This window comes from Microcebus murinus, chromosome 10, assembly GCF_040939455.1.
Source record: "Microcebus murinus isolate Inina chromosome 10, M.murinus_Inina_mat1.0, whole genome shotgun sequence".
Taxonomy (NCBI): domain Eukaryota; kingdom Metazoa; phylum Chordata; class Mammalia; order Primates; family Cheirogaleidae; genus Microcebus; species Microcebus murinus.
The window spans coordinates 76,970,229-76,994,065 of NC_134113.1; the positions used below are offsets into that span (position 1 = coordinate 76,970,229).

General features: G+C 32.6%; 1 protein-coding gene across 3 annotated transcripts in view; it reads right to left on the reverse strand.

The window, feature by feature from the left end:
- Nucleotides 1-4,488: 4,488 nt before the first annotated feature.
- Nucleotides 4,489-23,837, reverse strand: part of STK38L (serine/threonine kinase 38 like) — a 74,401-nt gene continuing 55,052 nt past the window's right edge. For all 3 annotated transcript variants that reach the window (XM_012739519.3, XM_076007547.1, XM_076007546.1), the window contains 12 exons: nucleotides 21,180-21,231; nucleotides 15,398-15,520; nucleotides 15,075-15,158; nucleotides 12,994-13,117; nucleotides 11,176-11,330; nucleotides 10,712-10,814; nucleotides 10,462-10,523; nucleotides 8,534-8,651; nucleotides 7,968-8,091; nucleotides 6,791-6,886; nucleotides 5,000-5,091; nucleotides 4,489-4,893 (listed from right to left, as the gene is read on the reverse strand). In XM_012739519.3, coding sequence (XP_012594973.2) covers nucleotides 4,766-4,893; nucleotides 5,000-5,091; nucleotides 6,791-6,886; nucleotides 7,968-8,091; nucleotides 8,534-8,651; nucleotides 10,462-10,523; nucleotides 10,712-10,814; nucleotides 11,176-11,330; nucleotides 12,994-13,117; nucleotides 15,075-15,158; nucleotides 15,398-15,520; nucleotides 21,180-21,231 — 1,261 coding nt within the window. In that variant the 3' untranslated portion in view covers nucleotides 4,489-4,765. The remainder of the gene's footprint in view (nucleotides 4,894-4,999; nucleotides 5,092-6,790; nucleotides 6,887-7,967; nucleotides 8,092-8,533; nucleotides 8,652-10,461; nucleotides 10,524-10,711; nucleotides 10,815-11,175; nucleotides 11,331-12,993; nucleotides 13,118-15,074; nucleotides 15,159-15,397; nucleotides 15,521-21,179; nucleotides 21,232-23,837) is intronic.

Here is a 23,837-nt window from a genome sequence, read left to right on the forward strand (position 1 = left end):
AATCATATATATATATATATATATAAGATCCTGTCTCAAAAACAAAACAAGTCAAAATAAAACAAAGTCTCTGTAGCAGTCTAGCTTCTCTGAGAAAACAAAACCAAGGATAAAGCCAATACTCTAAGGATGACAAAGTAGGGAAATGGAAAACAGGGTCTCACTATGTCATCCAGGCTACCCTTGAACTCCTGGGCTCAAGCAACCCTCAGCCTCCAGAGCAGCTGGGACTACAAGCACGTGCCACCACACCAGCTTCCTTGGTAATGTTTTTGAGATGCTAAACTGACTACCCTGGAAGCTCTCTATCTTGTGTCTTAATTACATGAGATACTATTTTTCCTTATTGTGAAAGTCATCTTTGTGTTTTCTGTCACTTGTAGTCGAAAGTATGCAAAGTAATAACTGTTACTGTCATTCCTTGGGTTCTTCTGAGCTCATTCGTCAGTGGGGTACATTCTGTGATTTGGGGGAGCAGGAGCACTAGACTTGGGCTCAAGAACAGTTTATTACCTGTGTTTTGGCTAAGACATAATCACTCAGCCTCATGTTCATCATCTATCAAATGATGGTAATTGTGTTTATTTACAGAGTAGTTGTAAAAAACAAAATGAATGATGTAAGTGGAGGAATTTTGTATACAAATATAAGTTCTTTGTATCAGTGCATGCTTTTGAAAGATAAATTTAGAGTCTTTGGGCTTTAATACCCAAATTGTGTCATTCAGTGTTATCACTATTTTATCTTACAATGGCATTATTGAAATGATGTTGGGAACAGTTGGAACACAACAAGGCTGAACGGAATTCTCACCAGCTCCCTGTGGGCTCAGTGGAAAAAGTATTATGATTCATTGTCAGCATCTTCTATGGAACATGAGGTAGTGGTACCTGGGTCACTTACATTAGTAAATTTCTATGCTATTTTGAGGCATTTGCAATTTACTGCTTACTAATTGGTTTTGGCCAAATAGGGTAGTTATATATAAGCTATATACCCAGCAAGTACCTAAAATTATAACTTATGGTTTGTGTAGCCATGTTTTTAGCTACAGATTTAAACAGAGATTTTAAATATAAACTTCAAATATTTATTTTATTTCTTGATGTGATCTTTCAAGTGTAAAAGTTATTCAGTAATTTACAATTACAAAATAGTCTTTCTTGAGTTTTGGATAACACCTATCTCAAAACTCAAAAATAAAACCAAAAAAACCCTCACCAACAGAAATTTTGTAAACATAGTTTTTATTCTTATCTTACCTTCAATGAAAAAGCCCTCATGCCACCAAAACATTTTATGAAACTCAGTAACTGAACACCGAACTCAATAGCCTGTTGATTATTTTTCTAGACAATTGCTGGATTATATTGCTTTTAAAAAAATAGCGAAGATATATTTTTATTACTTTATCCCCTTGTAAAGCAGCAGTATACCCTCACATTTTTTTTCATAAAAATCTAAAATATCTCTAGTAGTCCCAAGTGTCTTGTATTTATATTTGTTCTAAGTGTTTGTTTCATTAAGATTTTTCAGAAATAAGTGCACTTCTAAAGAGAAAATAAAATTTAAGGGGGAAATCATCATGGTTGTAGTAAAACAGTAATTTTCAATGTCCTGAATTTTAACAATTCAAAAAGAAGATGTGTTTAAGTAGCCAGGGACCTCTACTGATTAAAATCTCAATTCATTTATTTATAAATCATCAAAAGATAGCTGTTTCTCCTATCAGTAGCGAATGACTGATTGTCTAAAGGTTTTCTACAATAAACATCAAAAATAAATGTTACTTAAAATATTTTAAAATGTAAAGATTTACACAAAGATATGCAGGTGTTTAAAAAACAGAAAACGTATGCTATTAATAGATGTAAATGAAACCCTATCTCAAGCCTTAACAACCAAAGAATATTTTTAGTATTCCTCATTTTGTATTTTCCAATCAACTCACTAGCTTATTAAATCAGCTATATATTCCATTCAGAAGTGGCTGATTTATAAGCAATTCCTTATTTTCATATAGCACAATGCTTCAATACATTTAAAGATTTAAAGTTATGTTAATAAATGCATAAAAGAAAAATAACATAACTTGCTTTAATATAAAGGTTTTTAATAAAAAAAGTCAAAGTCTACATTAAATCAGGAAATTGATAAATCTGAATTATACAAGCTTTCTATATACTTAGAAAAACCAAAAACACACAGTTTATAATAAAACTCTTTTAATTCAAAATAGAGTCTAATTTAAAGAAAATGTCATTATGCCCAGTTGATTAGATAGGGTTTTGTCATTTAAATTAAAGATTCACCTGAAATACAGGATGTGTATAATAGAGAAAATTCAATCTCAAGGGTGCTTGCAAATTATCTAGTTAATTTGCATCATGAATCAAATTCTTAGCTTCCAAAGGGCAAACACAGTCTTTAATTGCTTTTAGATAGGCACTTAAGATATACTTTTGATGAGGAGAAAACCCCAAAGATTGTGAATCACTCTATTAACTCCAGGGAAGAATGAGACTCCAAACAAAGTAAGCTTTCCAGAACTGCCCTTCCATTGCCAAGAAATTATAACTATTTCCAAGTTTACGATAATTAAGAATGAGGGAAATCAAAACTAAAATGCTCTAGTCATACGCAATTAAAAAGTAAACTTAGATAATTCAGTTCCTTTATTATCAATCTCTCCCTCTGTCATCTTGAATTAATATTGTTCTGCACTAGAAGAGTTACCACACTAGAACTACAGAATGTTGTAATTTCCTCATAGCTTACCTATTCATTATCACACTAGAAAAACAATCTCTTTTTCAAAAAAGGGGGTGGTGTGTGTGGGGGAAATCTCATAAACTCCAGCAGAAGTTAAAGATTTTTTTAAAAAAATTAAAGGCAGTTATAATTAGAACAATTAGAGTTAGTCAAATTTGAGATAATCTCTGAGTTTTAATAGCTCTCTCCCAAATACTCAGTCACATGATCCAGACTGGAAAAATGGAGATGAACTACTAGATGAACACAAAGTAAGTACTCAATAAATACCCAAAAAGAAATAAACCAAAATAAAGTGTATGTGTGTGGGGAGTTGGGTGGGGGAGGGACAGGATGGCCTCATTAAAACATTGTGGAGCTACCTAGCAGCAACATTTATAAAAGCTTTTTGTAGATTTGCATAATGATCCTATGCAATTCTTCCCCATTAGGAAGACATTCCTACAAATCAATCATCACTTTAGATTTTGATCACAGATCATTTGTAATGGTTATAATTATTGTATCTTTAAAAAATTCTATCAATTAACAGTTAAGACAAACATTAGGCCATTCTTTGCTAAAGTATTATTCCTCAACTAGACTTAAGAAACCAAAACCTCAGAGAGTTGTTTAAATTAGAATTAAAATGCTGATCTAGAAAAGATTACTTAACTCTTAGGGAAATACCCAAAGAATTTGATGCTGACATTATCTCCCATTTCCTCTCATCACAACCCCCCTGGCCTGCATGTACTTCCTTCATTCCATCTAGATTAACCACAGTGATGTACCTAAACATGAACAATATTGCCCTTGAATAAGCCAACTTCCATCAAAGATCTATCATGTCTGAATATAGCATTCCCACAGGAGAGTAAAATTCTACCCAGTTGTGAACATCCACTCTGTTCAGGATCTTTGGTACATTTGGAGCATAAGAAAATAATGGCACAATAATACAAGTACTATTAAAGGAAAAATTTTCATCAAAGGAAATAAAAGTTAACAGCCATGATATGTAACAACTTTCTAGAAAACCAAAGTAAATAGCATTTTGTTCTCTACAAGTCCATTTACGTGATCAGAAGTTTGACATTTAAAAAAATACTTTAATAAAAATACACTAGTTCTACAAGCAGCCTTCATGGTCATTTCTTAAATTCAACTCATCATAATCAAATTAAAATAATGCCATGTCCTCTTGTTAAAAAAGAATTCATCTCGTCACAAGAAAAGCAACTTTACATTTTATATAATACAGTACATCTCCCTATGCGTATACAGACTACGTATATAAAGGTCATCAGTATTTCTGAATGCAAAGTAAATGTATTAGTGGAGTGCTTGAGTGAAGGTGCTCAACTTTCTCTTCCTTAAAACCTTATCACTCCCTACTGTGGAGTTTGTGTAATAACTTGATGATAAATTCTATTTTTAAAGAACCAGTGTATTTCTTTTTAAATTTCTTAAAAGCATTACAGAAATTGTCATCATATATATTCTACAGATGTCCAACCAATAGGGCAAATGTTCTAACACCAACTATGGAAGATGGCTTTTACTGATTATGTAGACCCATAAGATTTGCAGTAAAAGAGCAATACTGCAGTGTTACCTACAGGTTAGCCTATGTTGCTTTATATGATATGTGTTTCTCCTGAATTGATTAGAGGTGTTACAGTTCAAAGCCATGGCACACACAGGCAGAATGGACCTTAATACGCATGTAGGCAGTGCAGTTAGAAAGGGATGTACGTTCCTTTTATTCCAGTACCTTTGTATAATAAAGTTAACAAAAATAATAAAATATTAAAAAAAAAAAAAAAGCCAGCTGGCACTGCCAACCAATTCCTGTAGTAGTCTTAGAAATCCTAATCCTGTAGAATTTCCTCTTGTAGTCGATAAGCACCACCGTCTTCAGGAGTATTTCAGTGTATTGTTATCTACGCCAAGCAAGCCTGGTGATGCAGCTACCTGAGTTCTCTTGGTTGTGGGTGAATGTGATCTTCATTCATAATTTCCCAGCTTTCATGTAGGTGGGGATAGAGCCACGTTGAGTCAACCCTTCAAATCTTTTATAGGTATAATTGAGAAAAACCCAGTCTTTGGATTTGTAGTCCGGTTCTGTGGTATTTGGCACTAGAAAGATAGAAAAATTAACCAAAAGCAAAGGAATTTCATTAGTGAAATGTCATCATCTTCTAGACTTTTAAAATAGTGTAAGTTATATTGATCATTGTCTTACCTGGTTGTAAAATATCAGATTCAGGGAAGTCATCAAAATTTGAAGTATCATCAATGCTCTTGATTTCTATAGGGATTGCTGCTGGCCTTTCCCTATAAAAAGGTATTGAGCAGCCATGGTAACTTTTCTTGAACTCTCAATTTTTCCAACAAATAATTCCACTTGCAAACCCTGCATACCACGCTATAAGCATTAGAAAGGCCAAGGAAATTTACTATGGATTTGAGAATAGTTAAGTAGATCTCAAAATAGCTGAGTATAATTGTTTAATGAAAAGTATTTTCATTTACTTATAATTATTTTATCTTTGTACCAAGACTTTCTCATGCTACTTTTTAAATGGAAAAACAATAGCTTATGAAGGGAAAAGTAAAACAGAAGAGATTTTATTTAAAAGATTTTATAATTATATAAAATATGTGAGATATTGTGAGGACTGGGTCCTTCATAATTGATTTTGGAATAGAATTCTGCTAGGAGAGGGTTCATAAATGAAAAGTCATCTGGGAAAATAAGGGGCATGAAGAGTGAAGGGATTATGTATTTGTTTTGAAACCTGAATGCAAAAACTTCTCAGAGATACACATTTTAAGAGAATCAGGGATATTCAGTTAAAAAGAAACCAATCATGAAAATGCCTTTTTATCATACTAAACATGTTTTAACTATAGAAACAGTTAAAAGAGGCTGTCAGTTTTTATCTCTTCTACTTTTTTCAACAAATATTTTTGGGTCTGGTAGGTGCTAAGTTTACCAAATTATGTAAAAGCATGTGTATACTTTTACCAGAATTATTCCAATTTATTTATACCTAATATACTAACTTAATACAGCTAGTTTAGTGGAAAGAACCATAGACCCTGGAGCCCTGAGATCTAACCTTTCTTGTCATTAACTATTAATAGCAGTATGACCTTCGGCGGGAAAGCCCCTGCTCTGTGACTGTTTCCTTGTTGTAAAACATTGGAGTGGTAGTTTCTAAGCATCCTTCGACAACTATAAAAAGGGGGGTGTCATAGCTCTATTCAATGAGACTATGTACATACATTATATATAATACAGTGTAGCAGTTAAGAGTTAGGTCTCCAGAATCAAACTGCCTGGGTCCACTTCTAGCTCTTTCAATTACTACCTATGGCATTGTAGGCAAATTACTTAACTTCTCTATGCCTTAGTTTCCTCATCTGTAAAATGAGGATAATAATAATTATTACTTTATAGGGTTTATTATGAGGCTATGAGAAATGCAAGTGAAGTACTTAGAATAGCACTGGACACACAATAAATGATTTTTTAAAAGTAGCTGTTATAATAATAGGTAGAGTCCCTAGCACACAGTAGGAGTCTTAAAAGATACTTATTATTACTAAAGGTTACTTATTATTATTTAATTTCCCCCAAATTTTGAAAGAAGGGACTTGTACCTTATTATAAATTAATTAAGGACACACAGTATGATATATTAGAAGACAAAAATGAGGGATCACAGTGTGAATCGTAAACATATCTTTCATGTGTTAACAGCCTTCACTGTGTAAGTATGAATGTAAGAATCTAAACAGGTGCACAATATGTGCTTTTTTCCCCTTAAAGTAGACATTAGCCTAAAATGAGTCATTTAGCTGTAGCCACTATAGTCCCATTCACCTTACATTATCCAGAAAACACTCAATAACATTACAACAGTGTTATTTTTTGTATTTAATCTAGTAGAATCAGAGGTAAATTAATTGCTATATTTAGAAATTCATTTTTCCTCAGACCTCTCCCATTCAGAGCATAGGGACATACCTTATGTGCCCCCAGTCTACACCTTCAAAAAAGGGATGACCTTTTATTTCTTCTACTCCACTATTTCCAATTCTATTTTCAGAATCAATACAAAATCTAGAACATGGAAACAGAGAAATTATCATATACAAGTTACATCTAAAGTACTCTAGTTGCATTATTTCTAATATTTTCTTTTTTAAAAAGCATTACAATGTTTTTCTTTTTTACTAAAGTTAACTATGTTTAGTTGTGAGAAATATGGAAGAAAATAAAAATCATCTGCCCCCATATGCAGATAAGACAGGCAAAAGAAAAAAAAATCATCTGTAAAATTGCACTATTTAGAGATAATAACTACTATAAATATTTTGAAGCCATTTCTTTCTAATCTTCTATAATAATATTAAAAATATTTTGTTAATATAATGAGTAGTTACTACATTAGGACTTTTTTTCACTTAGTATATAATGAGAAATTTCCCAAAGTATTAAATATTTTTCTATGAATTCATTTTCTAAAATGTATATATGGAAATAATTATAATTTATTTAGCCAGTCCCCTATTGTTGAGCATTTAAATGGTTTCTAATTTTTCACTGTTAAATAATACCATGATAAACATACTGTGTACCTAAATCTTTACAAACATCTGACTATTTGCATAAGCAGAGTTCCTAGAAGTAGAATTGCTGGGTTAAGGGTCATAATATAGTTTAAGAATTTTTCATTAATAAGCTGCCAACTGGTTGTTCCCACAGGTTGTCCCAATTTATATTCCTTCCAGTCATTTATAACAGTACCAAAACACTTCATCTTAGTTGAGGAACAGAAAGGAATCTTTTGCTTATAAGATTTCATATATAGACTGTCATGATAGGAATTTCTGCTACTAACAATTTATTTTCCCTTTTCTTTTTAATGAAATTAGATCACTGCATTCTAACAGGAGTGACCTTTTACTTTTATATATATATATCAGTAACTGAAACAACCTCTTCCCTCTTTTTAACTCCTACTTTTTTTTCCGCATACTTCCTTTTAAGAGTTTATATTTTTTAAGATGCCTTTTCTTTATTGATCTCTTTGACTGTATACATCAGTGGTATTCTTCCTCCCCTGACAAAAGTGAAATGGGTCTTTTAGGTACTTATGAAATTTTAAGACACCACAAATTCCTCTAATTTAACCACTAACCTGAGAATTAAGTCCTTGGCTTTCTCTGATATAGGTACCTCCGGAGGAAACACCAAAGTTTCTTTCCAATTCATCACTTTTCTGTATGTTTCTTGAGGTGTTTCAGAGCAGAAAGGTGGATATCCTATGTATCAAAGAACCCGAAAAGGTTTTATCAGCTTTTGTGATCAATTAAGTTATACCTACTAAATATGTGCCACAAGAAACAAAACCGCCCTGAGTGCTCTATTTAAAAGTAAAAAATGCCATCATTCATCAAATTATAATAAACTTGCTAATAAAGTCAATAAAGTCAAGGATTTAAGGCACTGCCTCCCCCTTTTACCTGAAAAGCTACGCAGATACAATTTTGGTATGTGGAGTTTAGGTTAAACACCTCCCTTCCTGAAAACCAGGATCCCTGGAGAGCTCATTGGTATTTATCAGTATATATTTAACTTTAAGGAGATGTCAGAAATAGGTTAAAAGAGTTCAGACATTTTAGCCCATGGTATCTGCAATATGTTCAAACAGTGGCACTCAAGGAAAAGTATATATTATGTACATAACTGAATGATAAAACATACCTATTAGCATTTCATACATAATCACTCCCAAAGACCACCAGTCACACACTTTGTTGTAACCAGTCTGCATAAATACTTCAGGAGCAATGTAATCTGGCGTCCCAACTGTGGAGTATGCCTACAAAGGAACAGCTTGTCAAACCAGTATTCTCAACATTAAAGAAAATACATATCTGAGTATGGCTTACTACTGGAAAAAGCATAATGTTACAGAATGCAGGATTTCTGCACCCCCCCCCCCAAGAAGCTCAATTTAGTTATTTATATTAAGCATATGTAGCCCCACGTTCATTTCAAAAAGAATGAAAAGTTAGTTAAACCCAGTAGGCCTGGCTTTCCCACTCACCACTAATGGGTTCTTGGGCAAGTTATTGAGCCTCAGCTTCTGCTTACATAAAATTAGTGATAATACCTGCCCTAACAGAGTTGATATGAAGATGAGACAATAAAAAGGAATGTGCTTTGTAAACTACAAACTAACTAAATGTGCATCAGGTGTTTCCATTATAAATTTAATTCCTGGACAGTGCTTATTCATGGGGAAGCTATGCAGTTTTTCTTTCTTAAGTCATATAAAATCTTACAAAAACTATTTCTTTAAGGCAGTAGTTCTCAACCAGGGGTAGTACTCTAAGGGCCATTTGAAAATGTGTGACAGCAGAGTTTGTCATCTCAGTGACTTGGGGGAGGACATGATTGGCATTTAGAGAGCAGGGGATCCAGGTGCTAAAGAAATTTCCTACCCCAAATACCAGTAGAGTCCCCTCCACTTCTCCCTTGGAAAACACTGACATAAGGCATGGTGACTCCTGGACATGAGAACAGTAAAACACGCACATGACTGATCACCTATAAATATTCTGTAAATGGGGGTACATAATTTCCCCAGCCATATTTTTAAGCAGTATTCATTTTTCCCCCTTTAAAAATGGAGACTATTGCAATTATTTTCTCAACTGTAAAACTTGATCTAAAAGTGACACATTTAAAAGTAGAGTGAAGTTCTTCTCCTTAATACACACATAGTTCAATACACTTTAACAACACTGAAATGTTTTACAAGCATAGGAAGTTTGCAATTACTTGGGTTTTAATGAGAGAATAAGCTCAGTAATGCAAAGGTCATTTTATTTGGTATTAGAGGGTATCAGACTTACTTTTCAGTCAGTTTACTTTTCTGAGGGAATTCTGAATTAGTTTCCCTTTCATCACTTGGTTGAATTGAACAGTATTTAAAGAGTGTCTATATGTATCAAGCATTGTGTAAGAAATTAAGAAAACTAAGTCAAAAGGCACATTCTTAACCTTAAGAATGTTCATGGACTTTGTTAACAGGATAAAGGGAAAGAGGAAAAGGGGGAAACCATTCTTATATTTGCTCAGTAATACAGGGTAAATAGTATAGGGTGAAAAATAGACAGTGTAATTCTGCATTAAAGGAGTAATTAAATTTATCTGTGGTAAAGTCTGCTTTCAAATTTTATTTTACCTGTTTTATTATAACATTGTTTACATCCCAAACTTCCTATTTACTTTGTCTGTAAAGAAGTTCTTAGAAGCTCACAACCACTTTGCTTGCTGATTGATATGTTATATCAGGATTTTATACCACAGGTATGGAAAATGGAAAAATAGAAATCACAAGACATTCATTACAATCACACTCACTGAGTTTTATTTAAAAAAATGCTAATTACTAGTAAACAGAGAGATTACTTACTCATAGGTATGCTCAATAAAGTACTGTAAAGTTAAATCATCAAGTAAAAATCAATAGTTTGCTTCACAGGCAAGGAAACTTTACAGAAACACTACAAAACTGTGTGATCCCAGAACAAGCGCTACCACTGCTATGAAGTAAGTACTCATCTCATTGTGAAGATAGGACCAGGGTACAAAATTCTTTCTTAAAAATGTGGCTGACTCACCAGTTGTCTCCTGTTCTTCTTCCAAGTTTCTGCTTTCCTCTTTGAGTTCATGTTCTGAAATGCTAATTTCAACAATATGGAATTGTAACCATGAGGGAAAAACTCTCAACAAAAAATGAAAATACATATACATCCAAATCACATTGGTTTAAGGAGTGGGGAGAACAGGAAGGGAGAGGCCCTTCAGTTCTTGACAGTACTGAATTAAACCAGCTATAATATTTTAACTAGAAAAAAAAATCAAACTTACAGAAGTCACTTGGTGGGTTGTGTGTGAGATTTCTGTAGAATTCAGTCCTGTGAGCTTTCTTTAATCCCGTGCATAAACCAAAATCAGATAATTTTACATGACCCTAAGGAAAAAAATCCAGTAAAATCAGGAGATTATATTAATTTTGAAAACAAAGGCCTTATTATAAACTCCTTTTTAAAATGCAATCATTGTACAAAATTCTTAGCTTGGAATTCACACAAGTGAAAATGTAACATTACAAATATTTGATGATGATTTTTAAAAGTGGAAAATGGAAGAAACAAAAAGCCAGATTTCCTGATGTTACTTCATTTCAGAGTCTTCTCTTAGTGCATCATTTTATGAAATGATGTAATTTAACAATAATCCCAATTACAGTTGCCCATTTCCAATCACAAAATCAGCATTATTACACTATAAAATAATCAGCAACCTAATAATTCACCAGTATATTCACATGCCTTGGCATCTAATAAAAGGTTGTCTGGTTTAATATCCCGATGGATGAAACCCAACTGGTGGATTGCATCTATTGCCAGAACAGTCTCTGAAATGTAAAACTGTGTCTCCTCTTCTGTCAAGGTGTCTTTCTTCATTAGCAATGTCATCATGTCACCTAAATAAAGGAAAGTACATATCATGTCATTGAAAATGCCTTAAAAGGGGAATAGCTTCTTAAGAGTTTTCTTTATATCTATACATGCAACCCTGATTTTGCATCACCCAGTACACTATAAATAACCATCTCTGGGATCAAATAAAAGTGTCACTGCATAAGCAAACAGTCCATGACATTTAATGGTTTTAAGGTAGAGAGTTATGTGAAGTCAAGTAAGGACAAAGCTGATAATGAAGTAATATCCACTACTCAACATCCAGAATAAGAGAAAATTATTGCTGGGGAAAATATGTCAAACAAGAATAAGTGTACCTGGAAACCAGATATATTCTTTTAAAGTTTCAAAAACATCCTAAGCTCTTTAGTCCAACAAAAACAGGACATCATCCCACTAATAGGGATACCTCTAGACATTCTTTTATTTTCAAAGAACTTTTCCTTTAAAAGGGGGAAAATAAGTAGTTTTAACTACTGCGAACACTGGTGCACTTACAAAACAGAACTGACAACCGATAACATTTTTTCACATATGCTTTGAGTCTTTTAAAAAAAAAAAAAATAGCATGTAGAAATAGTCTTTGTCCTCCATTCCCATTCTATCCCCCTTTCCCTCTTTGTTGAGCAATGATTATCATGGATTTAGTTTGGTGGGTATCCTTTACCTTATTTTAAAATGTTTTACATTTTAATAAACATAAAACATTTAAATGTTTTACATTTAAATATGTTTTCATATACATATATTTATCTATGAATTTATACTCTTTTGTGTTTTTGAAAAATTACATAAATGGTGTCAAATTGTGGGTGTAATTCCACAGCTTGCTTTATTCACTCTGTTTCTGAGATCTTAACTGTTTTGAGTATTGTAAAATATTTTATCATATAATTATGCCAGATTTTATTTATCCATTCCTCCATTGATGGGGATTTATCTTGCATCCAATTTTATTGTGACAATGTTGCAAGGAATATCTTGCATACAATTTTTCACTACTGTGGCAATGCTGCAATAAACATCCTTTTATAAGTCTCCTGTATATATGGGGGGGGGGAATTTCTAGGGAATACAGCTGGTTGTAGAAGTGCTAGATCACAGGACACATGCATTTTTAGCTTCACTGGGTATCTCTAAATTGCTCTCCATAAAAGTCAGAGATCAATTTACAAGAGGCCAGTTTTCCCCACAGCTTCACCAATACTTAGTATCATTAAACTTTTAATGATTTTGCTAATCTGACGAGTGTGAAATGGTATCTCATTCTTGTTTTAATTTGTATTTCCCTAAATATCAATGAAGTTGAACATCTCCCTGTATATTTATAGATTAACCGGTTTCCCCTCTCGATATTTCTATCATTTGCTCATTGGGTTTTCTTTTTCTTTCTTATTTTATTGTCTTACTTTTAGACTTATAACAATCTAATTATACATAATGAGCCCAGAATGGTAGTATTTAAAATGTGCCAACTTTATCATTTCTTCAAAATAATCTGATTTATGGTCAAAATTAGCATTATTATGAAAGTAAATATTGAAGACTGTGACTATGTAAAACCTCAGGACTAGGAATATAAAAGTAAACCTAATCAATAAAATTATTATTACATATGAAGATGTGCTTGTGTCAGTCTGTCATTGCTACAATGTTTGCTTTTACCTCCAGGAAGAAATTCCATGATTAGATAAAGGTTCCTCTTATCTTGAAAACTGTAAAACATCTTCACTACCCAGGCACCATCTGCTTCTACCAAAATATCTCTTTCTGCTCGGATATGGGCCACCTAGATGAATATATTTTGAAAATATAATTATAACACATTATTCATTTTTCAAGCTTACCTCTTACTCTTATCCATCCATAACAGTAATGAAGGAAAGCTGGAGTTTTAGAAAAGATTTGAAACACATGCATGGTCATATTTTCATTGAATGTGGTGAAACTCAGGAAATAGTTTATTTTAGCTTATATTTTTAGTTCTGAAAAGGTGAGATCAACAGGTATATTATGGGAAGCCAAGGCCTTTGAGGTAAAGCAATGATTAGTCTAAAAACTTTGTAACCAGAATCTCTACACGGCCAAGGATCCTGGCTTTGTCATATAAATTTAGGGCACTACTCTAACTTTTAAAGTTAAGAGCAGTAAACAATGCCCTGCAGACTGGTAAGCCAAAGCCAAAGTTTGCTAAAAATAGCAAACTATTTTTAACTGTTAAACAATGGGCCTAGCTTGATGTTTATTTGTTTTTTAAAGTAGGAATAATTATAACTTTAAATTTATATTAAGTCATTTTTATAATATAAAACCTCTACAGTATCTGTAAACATTAGCTATAGTAAATTTGTGTAACTTTTTGGGATTTTGCTACTGATATGTCAGATATATAATTACTAGGGAAGCTATATTATGTGAAAATTTTACAGAGCGAAAAATTCAGGGGGGTTGGCATAACTGATTAGTTTTCTGTTTTTGCATTAATACATTTATACATTCTTTCTTCAAAGATTAACAGTAAGATTTCGTTTTTATGTTTTTGCTATTTTCAACATACATCTTTATGAACTCTGGCCAAAAGCACATAAGAACACATATCTGTAAATCTTTTCATGATAATATGTTCTGCTTAAAATATCATATTTAGAATTATAATACTATATTATTGCCTGGTACAGTAAATACTCTGAGATCAAAGCATAAGAGTTGGAAAGAATTTGTTTTCTGGCATCAAAATGCTTTATAATATCTCTGGATCTGTTTCATTAAGTGAAAAATAGTAGCAAAATTCTTACCTATTACCTTTTAGGAAGTAATTAAAGGTCACAAAGGAAAAGGCTTAAACTTCTGGTGCTGTGTCTAGTGTTGTCAGAAAAAAAAACTGCAACATACTTGGCTTTAAATATTTTAAATCCAGACTATATATACTCCAATTTATGAATCCAAAAAAAATAAATAAATAAATAAATAAATCCAGACTATAGGATATGTTTCCAAAATGGGATCCAAAGGTTAGAATTCTAGTATGACATACAGTAATCTGGTACCACAATACTGGGAGGATGGGTTGCTACTTAATTTTGTGCAGTGGTTAGCATTAAAGTAAAAGTGATACAACTTAAAATATTGACGTGTTAGAATTGCATAGGAAAAGGTTTTCTAAAACAAAATTCAGTGGTAACAAATACAGATTAACTTTGTGTAGGGGGAAAACAAGCCCAAAATGCAAAACCGACTGAATGTTAGATTCCAGGGAGATTGCCCCCATATAGGAAAGAACAATGGTCCAGAGTCTCCTCAACTTTGGCAATACTCTAAACCAGGCTCTCCAATACAAATGTGATGCAAGCCACATATGTATTAATAATTTTAAATGTTCTAGTAGCCATGAAAAAAATAAAACAGATAAAATTAATTTTAGTAATATAGTTTATGTTAACCCAATATATCCAAATGTTATTTCAATGTTATCAATATAAAAGTTATTGAAATATTTTATACTTCTCTTTGGTACCAAGTCTTCATTTGGTGGGTATTTGACATTTATAGCATACCTTAATTCAGACTAGCTACAATTCAAGTGCCCAGTAGACAGAATTGAGAAACACTAAAACAGACTATAAAAAAATTGACAGATTATATAGTAAGGTATATAAATGTCTTTTTAAAAATTCCAATATAAACACTTACTCTAACACCTAGTCAGTGGATGTTCCTTCGTGTTATATGTGTTAAAGAACCCGTACCTGCTCTTTTTCAAGCATATCAGCCTTTCTCAATATCTTCATTGCATAGATATGGCCTGTATCTTTCTTCTGGACCAGCCGCACCTAGAACATAAAAATAAATATTATACTACACTTCATCTTAGCCAAAAGGCTGAGAAGTTAACAAAGTAAGTATTATAAGTTTAAACAATCACTGCTATTTATTCATGAGCGCAAAGCATGTTCCCTTAAAGAAAGCAGGAAGTTGCCATTGTTATTTCAGAAATTTTATTTTAATACATATTTTAAACTAGCTTAAGATATATATTTTCCGCAGTAGTGACTTTAAAAAAGCAGCACACCTCTCCGAAAGCTCCTCTTCCTATAACTTTCAGAGACTCAAAATCATCCAAGCCAAGTCTGGTCCTCTTGAGCCGTAAGAACTCTGTTTCTTTGCGAGCATGTTGTGATCGGCGTAACTTTTTCTATTAAAAAAAGACAGTTTAAATGCAAGATTTTATAATCAGATTGTTTCAAAGGAGCTTACACTATTAAAAGATGATCCACATAAAAGCAGAGGTAAGGTATCTTAAATAGTATACACTAGTGCTATAATTTATTTGCCAAAGCCAAATATGTATTAAGCATGGAAAAAGTAAAGCAATTTAAAGAAAATTTTTTATTTTTACCAAGTGATAAATCTCTACTCTTGAGGTGGACACCATTAAATATTTCATCTTAACCAGTCCATCATATTTATATATACAAAATTTATTCTTTCATATCTATGCTAACTTAATTCCATAAATAAAAATTAAACTTTAGGAAATGCTAATAGTATTCTGATATTGATTTTTATTCTGCCAGGATATCTACTTTGTTTCAATTCTCTAACTTCCAAAGTTGCTCTATCACAACTACTAAGATTTCTGACAACAAAACAACAAAATGTTTCCATAGAGATTTACTTATGGTAGAATTTCCTATGACAAATTTTGATAAACTACTTAAGAAGTGACATACAAGTTCCTGAAAATATGAAATTGGAAAAAAAAATTACAAGAAGTCATTAAGATATCCAAGTTAGTAATTTCATAATTGATTCTACAAATATCACAAAAAATAACTACCATTAATAAGCAATATTATGAAACACCTGAAGGTTACATTTGGAACAGGCATTTATTTCATTGTTCTAAATCTCATTTTTTCTCCTCATCAGATGAAAGTCTGTTTTTTGACACAGTTAGTTCCTAGTAGAGGTAAAACAGACTAGGAAATAAACCAAATCAGTGAAAAAAATTACCTGTTCATCTTCCACTAAACCCTATCAAACTCCCAGTTGTTAAGTTTTGAGGAAGAGACAAGTCAAAATGACCGTAACAGCTCAGAAACATTGCTTCTAAATGCAGCTCAAGGGACAACCATTGAATAGTCCCTCCCTACTGCTGTGTATATCTGTTTTTATATCTGTATATCTGTTTTAATAATGTAATAATGTAATTATGTAAATATGTATAATCAATGCAATGGAATTTTGATACTTCTAACAGAATTAATCTAAAAGGTTGAAATCAAGAAATTATGTCTTTAATTCAAGCAGCTAAACACACTCAGGTATATCAATGGTAGAAATTAGGAGAGTATGAAGATAAAAGTCAAGCATACCAATTTAAAACTTTGCCTATTGTCTTTTTCACATTTGATGTTGATTATAAAATACAATGGTACTATGAAAAAAATAAGTAAGCAATCATGAATTTTTTTCTTGGTAAGAAGTGAGGCAATAAAGAAAATTAAGTAACTATGATGAAGATATAATAATCATTATTCTATTTACCTAAAACTATCCAGATCTAGTGGCTGTGTAGTAATTTAAAAAATAGACTTCCCTAATCATGGGATCTTCATGGGTGATTTTCATCTTTTAAATATCAGTTCAAAGAAGATAAAATTATACTTAGATAATTACAAAAACAAAGATGGATCCTAAAGCAACACTGAAGACTAATTTTTTGCTTCTTTATACATAAATACAATGACAAATTTCCTTTTTTGTATGTAATAGGTATTCAAAAATACCTTTTGAATAATTAAAAGGTATAAATAAAACCCCTGAATTACGAGTAAAAGAAAAGATAGCCCTCAAAAGTAGCCCCTTTTACATTTTAAGACTGTAATTTTTAAAAGGCCACTTGGTGGCACTACGGTATCATGTCTTTCAAAGTAGTGAAGAGGGTTTTTTTTTTTTTTCTGGATTACATAAATGAATAAATATAAGAATTTGAAATAAAATCTCTCCCTTTATGGTTTATAAAACAGAGCACAGGTAGGTATAGTTGCAGAAACCTGTCTAATGTGAATGGAAAAGATGACCTCATTACAGTTCCATTAATTGTCCGATAAGTTGCATGATGCAGCAAGTAAACAATGTTTATCTAGTTTGGGGCAGAGCCATTTCATAGCAAACAGGGAGAATCACAAGCATATGGAACACATAATTCTACAAAAATGAGAAATCACCTATAACATTGATACATTACTTTTAAAAAATCTATTCCATGATTGTAGTCACCAGTGCTGTGGTCCCAAAGGTAGCTGAAGCAAGTTCACTTTTTAAAAAAAAATTCATGAAAAAGCATGTTGATATATCTGCTCACAACGTGTACAGATTAAATACCACTGAAAGATGAACAACATCTTTGAGGTAATCACATTCTTTCCTTCTCCGCAGAAGACAACAGAAAATCTGTGGACAGGTTTCACAGTTCATGGCTCTCTGCTGTAGTTTGAACTTGCCTATTTTGGGTTTCCATTAGAACAAATAATATTCCATGCTTGATGGGATTTCCTTAAGTGTGATGAAACTAGAAATTATTTTCTTCCTTGTTCCATTTCTTTTTATATGGGTGTTCGTCAAATTCTCAATCTATAGGGTCCCACGTTTTTATAAAACAGACAAAGTTTTGAGATATGAAAGGGCTCAGCTAGCAACTTCATCTATTTTGTTTTCATGAAACAATTTTAGTTAAAAAAACCCTACCCCACATAAAGCTAGTTCCAGCATATTTTTTTTAATTTTTTTTTATGTTTTATTTTACCTTATTTGTTTTTTTTTATTTCAGCATAGGGTACAAATGTTAAGGTTACATATATTGCCCATCCCCTTCTCTCCCCTTTATTGTTTTTTTTTTTTTTTTTGAGACAGAGTCTCACTCTGTTGCCTGGGCTAGGGTGCTGTGGCGTCAGCCTAGCTCACAGCAACCTCAAACTCCTAGGCTCAAGCGATCCTTCTGCCTCAGCCTCCACAGTAGCTGGGACTACAGGCATGCGCCACCATGCCCGGCTAATTTTTTCTCTATATCTTTAGTTGGCCAATTAATTTCTTTCTATTTATAGTACAGACGGAGTCTTGCTCTTGCTTAGGCTGGTTTCAAACTCCTGACCTCGAACAATCCACCTGCTTCGGCTTCCCAGAGTGCTATGATTACAGCCGCCAACATATTTTATATTAAGATTGAGAGAGCTTGTCTACTTTATAGAATTTGACATAATCCAGACGTAGTATGGGACTTAATAATAACTATTTGTGGAATTAAAAATATCTTTACAGAAAAAATTGAGAAGTTTTATAAATAGGTGTTATGAACCGCTGACTATTTTTACGAGCAAAAATCATCTCACATTTTCTACCAGTTATTTAGCAAAGTCAAAGAAAACAGCTGTAAATGTAGTTAGCATTTGCTGATGCAGACCAGAGCTTGTAAACGGGAAGCTAAAAACTGTATTCAACCTACTGACATATTTGATTTGGACTGCAAGTTGTTTTTAAAACATTTTAATTACTCGCTGATATTTTCAAAAGCAGGTGATTCTGAATAAAAGTCCAGATTTCCACCTTCTCTTGAAAAACAGGAACTTGGCCACCTAGGCCAACAGTGGCAAACCCCTTTAGGTGGGCCACTGTTTCCTAATTTGTCAGCCTCCAGCATTGATGCCAGTCACTAGGAAAACATGTCTAAGTGGGCTGAGGCTCTTGTTTTCTTACAGTAATGTGCAAAATGGTATGTCCTTATCAACAGATAAGCTGCGCGGATCAAGTATTTTAAAAACAATAAGAATCTGTATCTTTGTGGAAGTAAAAAAAATATTCTTATAGGTTGCATATGTAAACAAAGTACATTTGGATCAAAAGAATATAACTATAATATGTCATTATGAAACCAACCTGGCCAGTTTTGCTCACTTATGTTACCTACTTGGACCTTGGGCCTCCCCTACACTTCAAATTAAGATCTTATGTTTAAGATTTATCAATATAATGATGTATAATATATATTAATGATTATCATTACATGGCTATTAATGATAAGAAAGTTATGCTAATAAAAAAATGAGGAAAGATGTACTCAGTCTTATTTTTTCTCTAGAGATTAGAACAGATTTAAATCATTTTCTCACTAAAATTTAAAGAAGGTAAGTGAAATGAGCTTTTAAAAAATTATGGTAATTTCATGTACATAATAATAAATAATTTTAGATGTAAAAATACTTTAGTTTTTTGGATTGAGTCAAGTGATTAACAAAGTAACCAACTCTAGTATAAATCATAAGATATTTTATTTGATTTAAACATTGCAACTCTAAGGATACAGGTACAGTCCTAGGAAAGGTGCAGGGAAGGTTAGATAAGGGTTTGATTGCAAGTCATCATTTGGCAGTCTACTTTTTAAATATAGAAACTCTTTCCTAATCACCAAAACTGTTAAATTAATTAATCTAGGTTGTGGCTCCCTACTGCCTAGAAAATAAAGTATACCTTTCTTAGTAAACTAGTCTAAGCCAAGTTTTCCACTGTGTGCTGTGGAACTTACCTTGCTATTTCCTTTACTGCACCCTTTATAGCTCAAATGTAATGACCCATTATTCTGTATGTATACTCATTATTTTGTATATACTTCTTCTCTCTAATATAAATTCTACCAGTTCTTTATAATTAAAACCAATTGTTTCCTCTTCCACAAAACCTTTTCTGATTCCCTGAATTAGGAGGGAAAGATATCTTGTCTATATTTTCAAAGTTTGTCACATTCTATCGTGTATACATATTTTTACATACAAACACACACACACACAATCTCTCCTTCTAACCTGCAAACTACTTGAAGGCAAAATCCATTGTTCATTTATTCACCAAGTATTTATTCTAGCTCTCTGCCAATTCTCAAGATATGATGTTGAATAAGACATCATGGAGTTTCTAGTCTCTGGAAAGATGGTATTTTAAGGGTACCAAAGGGACAGGAACAGTGTTATGGAATAACAGAATGCAGGAGAATACCTTGAGAGATTAAGGAGATGTCTCAGTGAAAGTGAAACCTAAAGCTTCTTGAAGAATAATGGGAATTAGGTAGGAGTAAGAAAGAGTTCCAAGAAGCAGAAATAGCATGTGACAAGGTCACCACAGACAAGAGAGGGGAAATTAAAGTAATTTACACTGGTCAGCGTAGGCAGCAGGGTGGGTGACAAGAGATGAGGCTGGAGAGAGAGAAGCAGAGGCCAAGGTAAGGTGAAGGGTCTTTGTAGACCAGTGTGAACAAGTCTGCCCTTGCCCAGAGCACTTGGGAGCCAGTGACGGGTTATTAAGCAAAGGAGTGATATGATCAAATCTCTTTTTAGACAGATTACTCTGGTTGCAGTATGCAGAAAAACTGCACACAGGAAGTAGAGACACCCGCTGGGGACAGTTACTCTTCAACTGAAATATACGGTAGTTTAAACAAAGGTAGTAGCACTGAACTAGAAAAGTAGATGGTTTTTTTTTTAGACTTCTGCTTTGACTAAAAAAGTAGATGGTTTTTAAAGAATATTTAGAAAAAAAATTTGAAAAGAGTCAGCAATTGATTGATTACTCCTGGAGCCTGCCTTTCTCATTCCACAAACCTAGAATACTGTAATTTTCATTAAATGTATATTCTTGGAATTAAAAAAAAAGCTGCTTCCTTCTAAAGATATCCATGATAGCAATAAAGTAGGAAGCCCATATTCCAATGATAAAATCCACATTATCTAAGTTACAAAATCATCTGATATCAATAAATGAAAAAGTCACTACAGTACATTAATTATAAGTAATTACATTACCTCTTCATCTGCTAATCCTTCTTCTTCCATGGCCACTTCTAATTTCTTTTGCCTTTTCAAAGGAAAAAATAATTTAAATTTTAAATACATTCCTAACCTATTTCCATTTAAGAAATATACATTTATTTATTCGAGTTAACCACTTCAGTTTGCTATGTTAAAAAAAAAAATTGAAGTTGGATCAAAATAATCACTAAGAATAGTTTTCTTTCTTAAAAATATAAACCCAGATTTCACTTTTTCATATTGGCCAAAAGAATAATTTACTTCTAAAGCTTACTTCACTCTTCTGCCGAAATGGTTAATAGTAAAGATAACTAATGTTCTAATATGGAAAACTCTGTTATCTAATGTTAAATCCACCAAAATCATTAATATTACTCAATGTTTGTACTACAAGTATAAAAAGATAACTACAGTGACTAAAAGCATAAATTTTTAAGGTGGATATGCTTTTGTTTGAATCTCCTTTCATTTATTGGCTAAATGAGCTTGTCTAAGTCCTCTTAAGGTTGATTTTCCTAATTAATCAAGGAAAGATGTTCAATGTGACTATACATCTTTTATTTTCTTCTATTAAAATTCTTTGAAAATTGGAAAGTCATATATGTATATTTTAAAAACCCCGCTAACTACCAGAACATTTGTTTTTCTAGGTACAGTCAAGTTCAGTTATTCTTTTTTTTTTTTTTAATGGCACCCTTAAAGTTAGTTAAGCATTTGGTGGGGTGGGGGTGGGCAACATGGCTGAAGTCACCAAAACTAGAGAGATAGTTGTGGAACATATTTTATAACTCCTTTCCAAGTGAGTATTAGTATTTTATATCTATTGTATTGGTTTTTCCTAAATATAAAACCTGGGAGAATGCCTCCTAATTAGTTTTGGATTGTGCAAGAATAACACTAACTCTTTAGCATTTAATCAAAAGGGTTAAGGACAGAAACCATCATACACATTTTTCAGTATTTGTTATTCATAACAGTATGTCCAAAGGTAAGCTTTTTCCTAAACCATTAATAAGATCACTTATTTTTCTTTCTTATGGAAAACTTATAACTAAACATCTAAAGCTTGTGCATAAATCAGCAACCCAATGGAGTGGATGAGCCCTAATAACATATTGTCCACCCACACACTTCTTCACTCTTGTCATAGGCACCTGGGTCTTTATCACACTGATTTTCATCTTTTGTTTACACCTCCAACCCTTAGAATGGAATAAGCTCATAACATCGATGTACCCTTAGGCACTTCAAAACTGCTTGTTGAATGACTTCCAGTTTTCTTCTCCGCAGAAGGTATCCAGAGAGTAAGGAACTGTTATTCTAGGACGAACTACCAATACACAAGCAACTTCATTCTTCTCCCAAATCTCCACTGCCCTCTTCCCTCAATCCTTGCCAAGACTAACACTTCATGAAAACACCCCTCATTCTGGGAAGAAATACAGTAACATTTATCCACCTCTACCATATAGAAACAGGAAGATTCATGACTTCTCTTGTACCTTTTTTTAAAAACAGTTTTCCTCTTAAAATGCTCTTGTACTTTGCTCTGATTAATACTTTATTAGGCTTATGCATTTATTCAATTAGGTAAGCCTTAAAAATATATCACACATGCATAAACTTTTAGAAAATATGAGCTGTTTAATCTGACTTTTGTGGCACCACGCTGAGACTGCTTTTTTATTTTCCTTAATAACAGCAGATAATAAGAGATATTTTCCTTAATAACAGCAGATTTTATTCTTACTTTCCTTTGTTTGGAACTAGAGGGCAAAACTGAATTACTTTAAGGTTTCAGCAAGAAAATACTATGAAGCTTCAAAATTCTGATGAATTTTTTAAGAGCCTGCCTTTTGAAGAAAACATAGGTCTTTCCTTGGTTCTCTTCTACTTTATTCACCCTCTCATGATCTAATCACTTCTGGAGACTTGATTACATTTATAATTAACCTAGTTGCTGATATATGTGGATTTATTTCTAACTTATTTTGTGCTTTCTATTTTTGCATTTCAATTTTGCAGTTTTTAGTATTTCAGCTTTTCTTTTTCCCTTCTCTTCTTTTGAATTGATTTTTTCCTCATTTCATATTTTTCCTTCTATTAGTTTGGAAGTTACCAACTCTATTTGTATTCTTTTAGTGGTTACCCTAGAAATTACAACATATATACCTAATTTGTCAAAGTCTTAAGTTAATTGACATTTACCCCCTGTCTACAAAAATCTTTAAGAACACTTTAATTCCAATTACTTTTCTCCTGACTCATATTCCGCTGCTGGAAAATATTTTAATTCTATTTTTTTAAATTTCGTAAGACATTATCATTATTATTTTTGTTGAGATTTATCTACCTATTTACCATTTAGATCTGCTATTGGTGATAACTTTCCTTCTGCCTAAATTGAACTTTCGGAATTTCTACTGATGGTGAACTCTTGGTTTTTGCTTGCCTCTGGCTCCATTATCATCCTTCTCTTCCATTAGGAACTTTAGAGATATGTCTGCTCTTTTCACTATTCTCCTCCATGTTTGTTTGTTTGCTTTTTGACACCGAGCCTCACTCTGTCACCCCAGCTAGAGTGCAGTGGCATCACTGTAGTGCACTGTAACCTCCAACTCCCAGGCTCAAGTGATCTTCCTGCCTCAGACT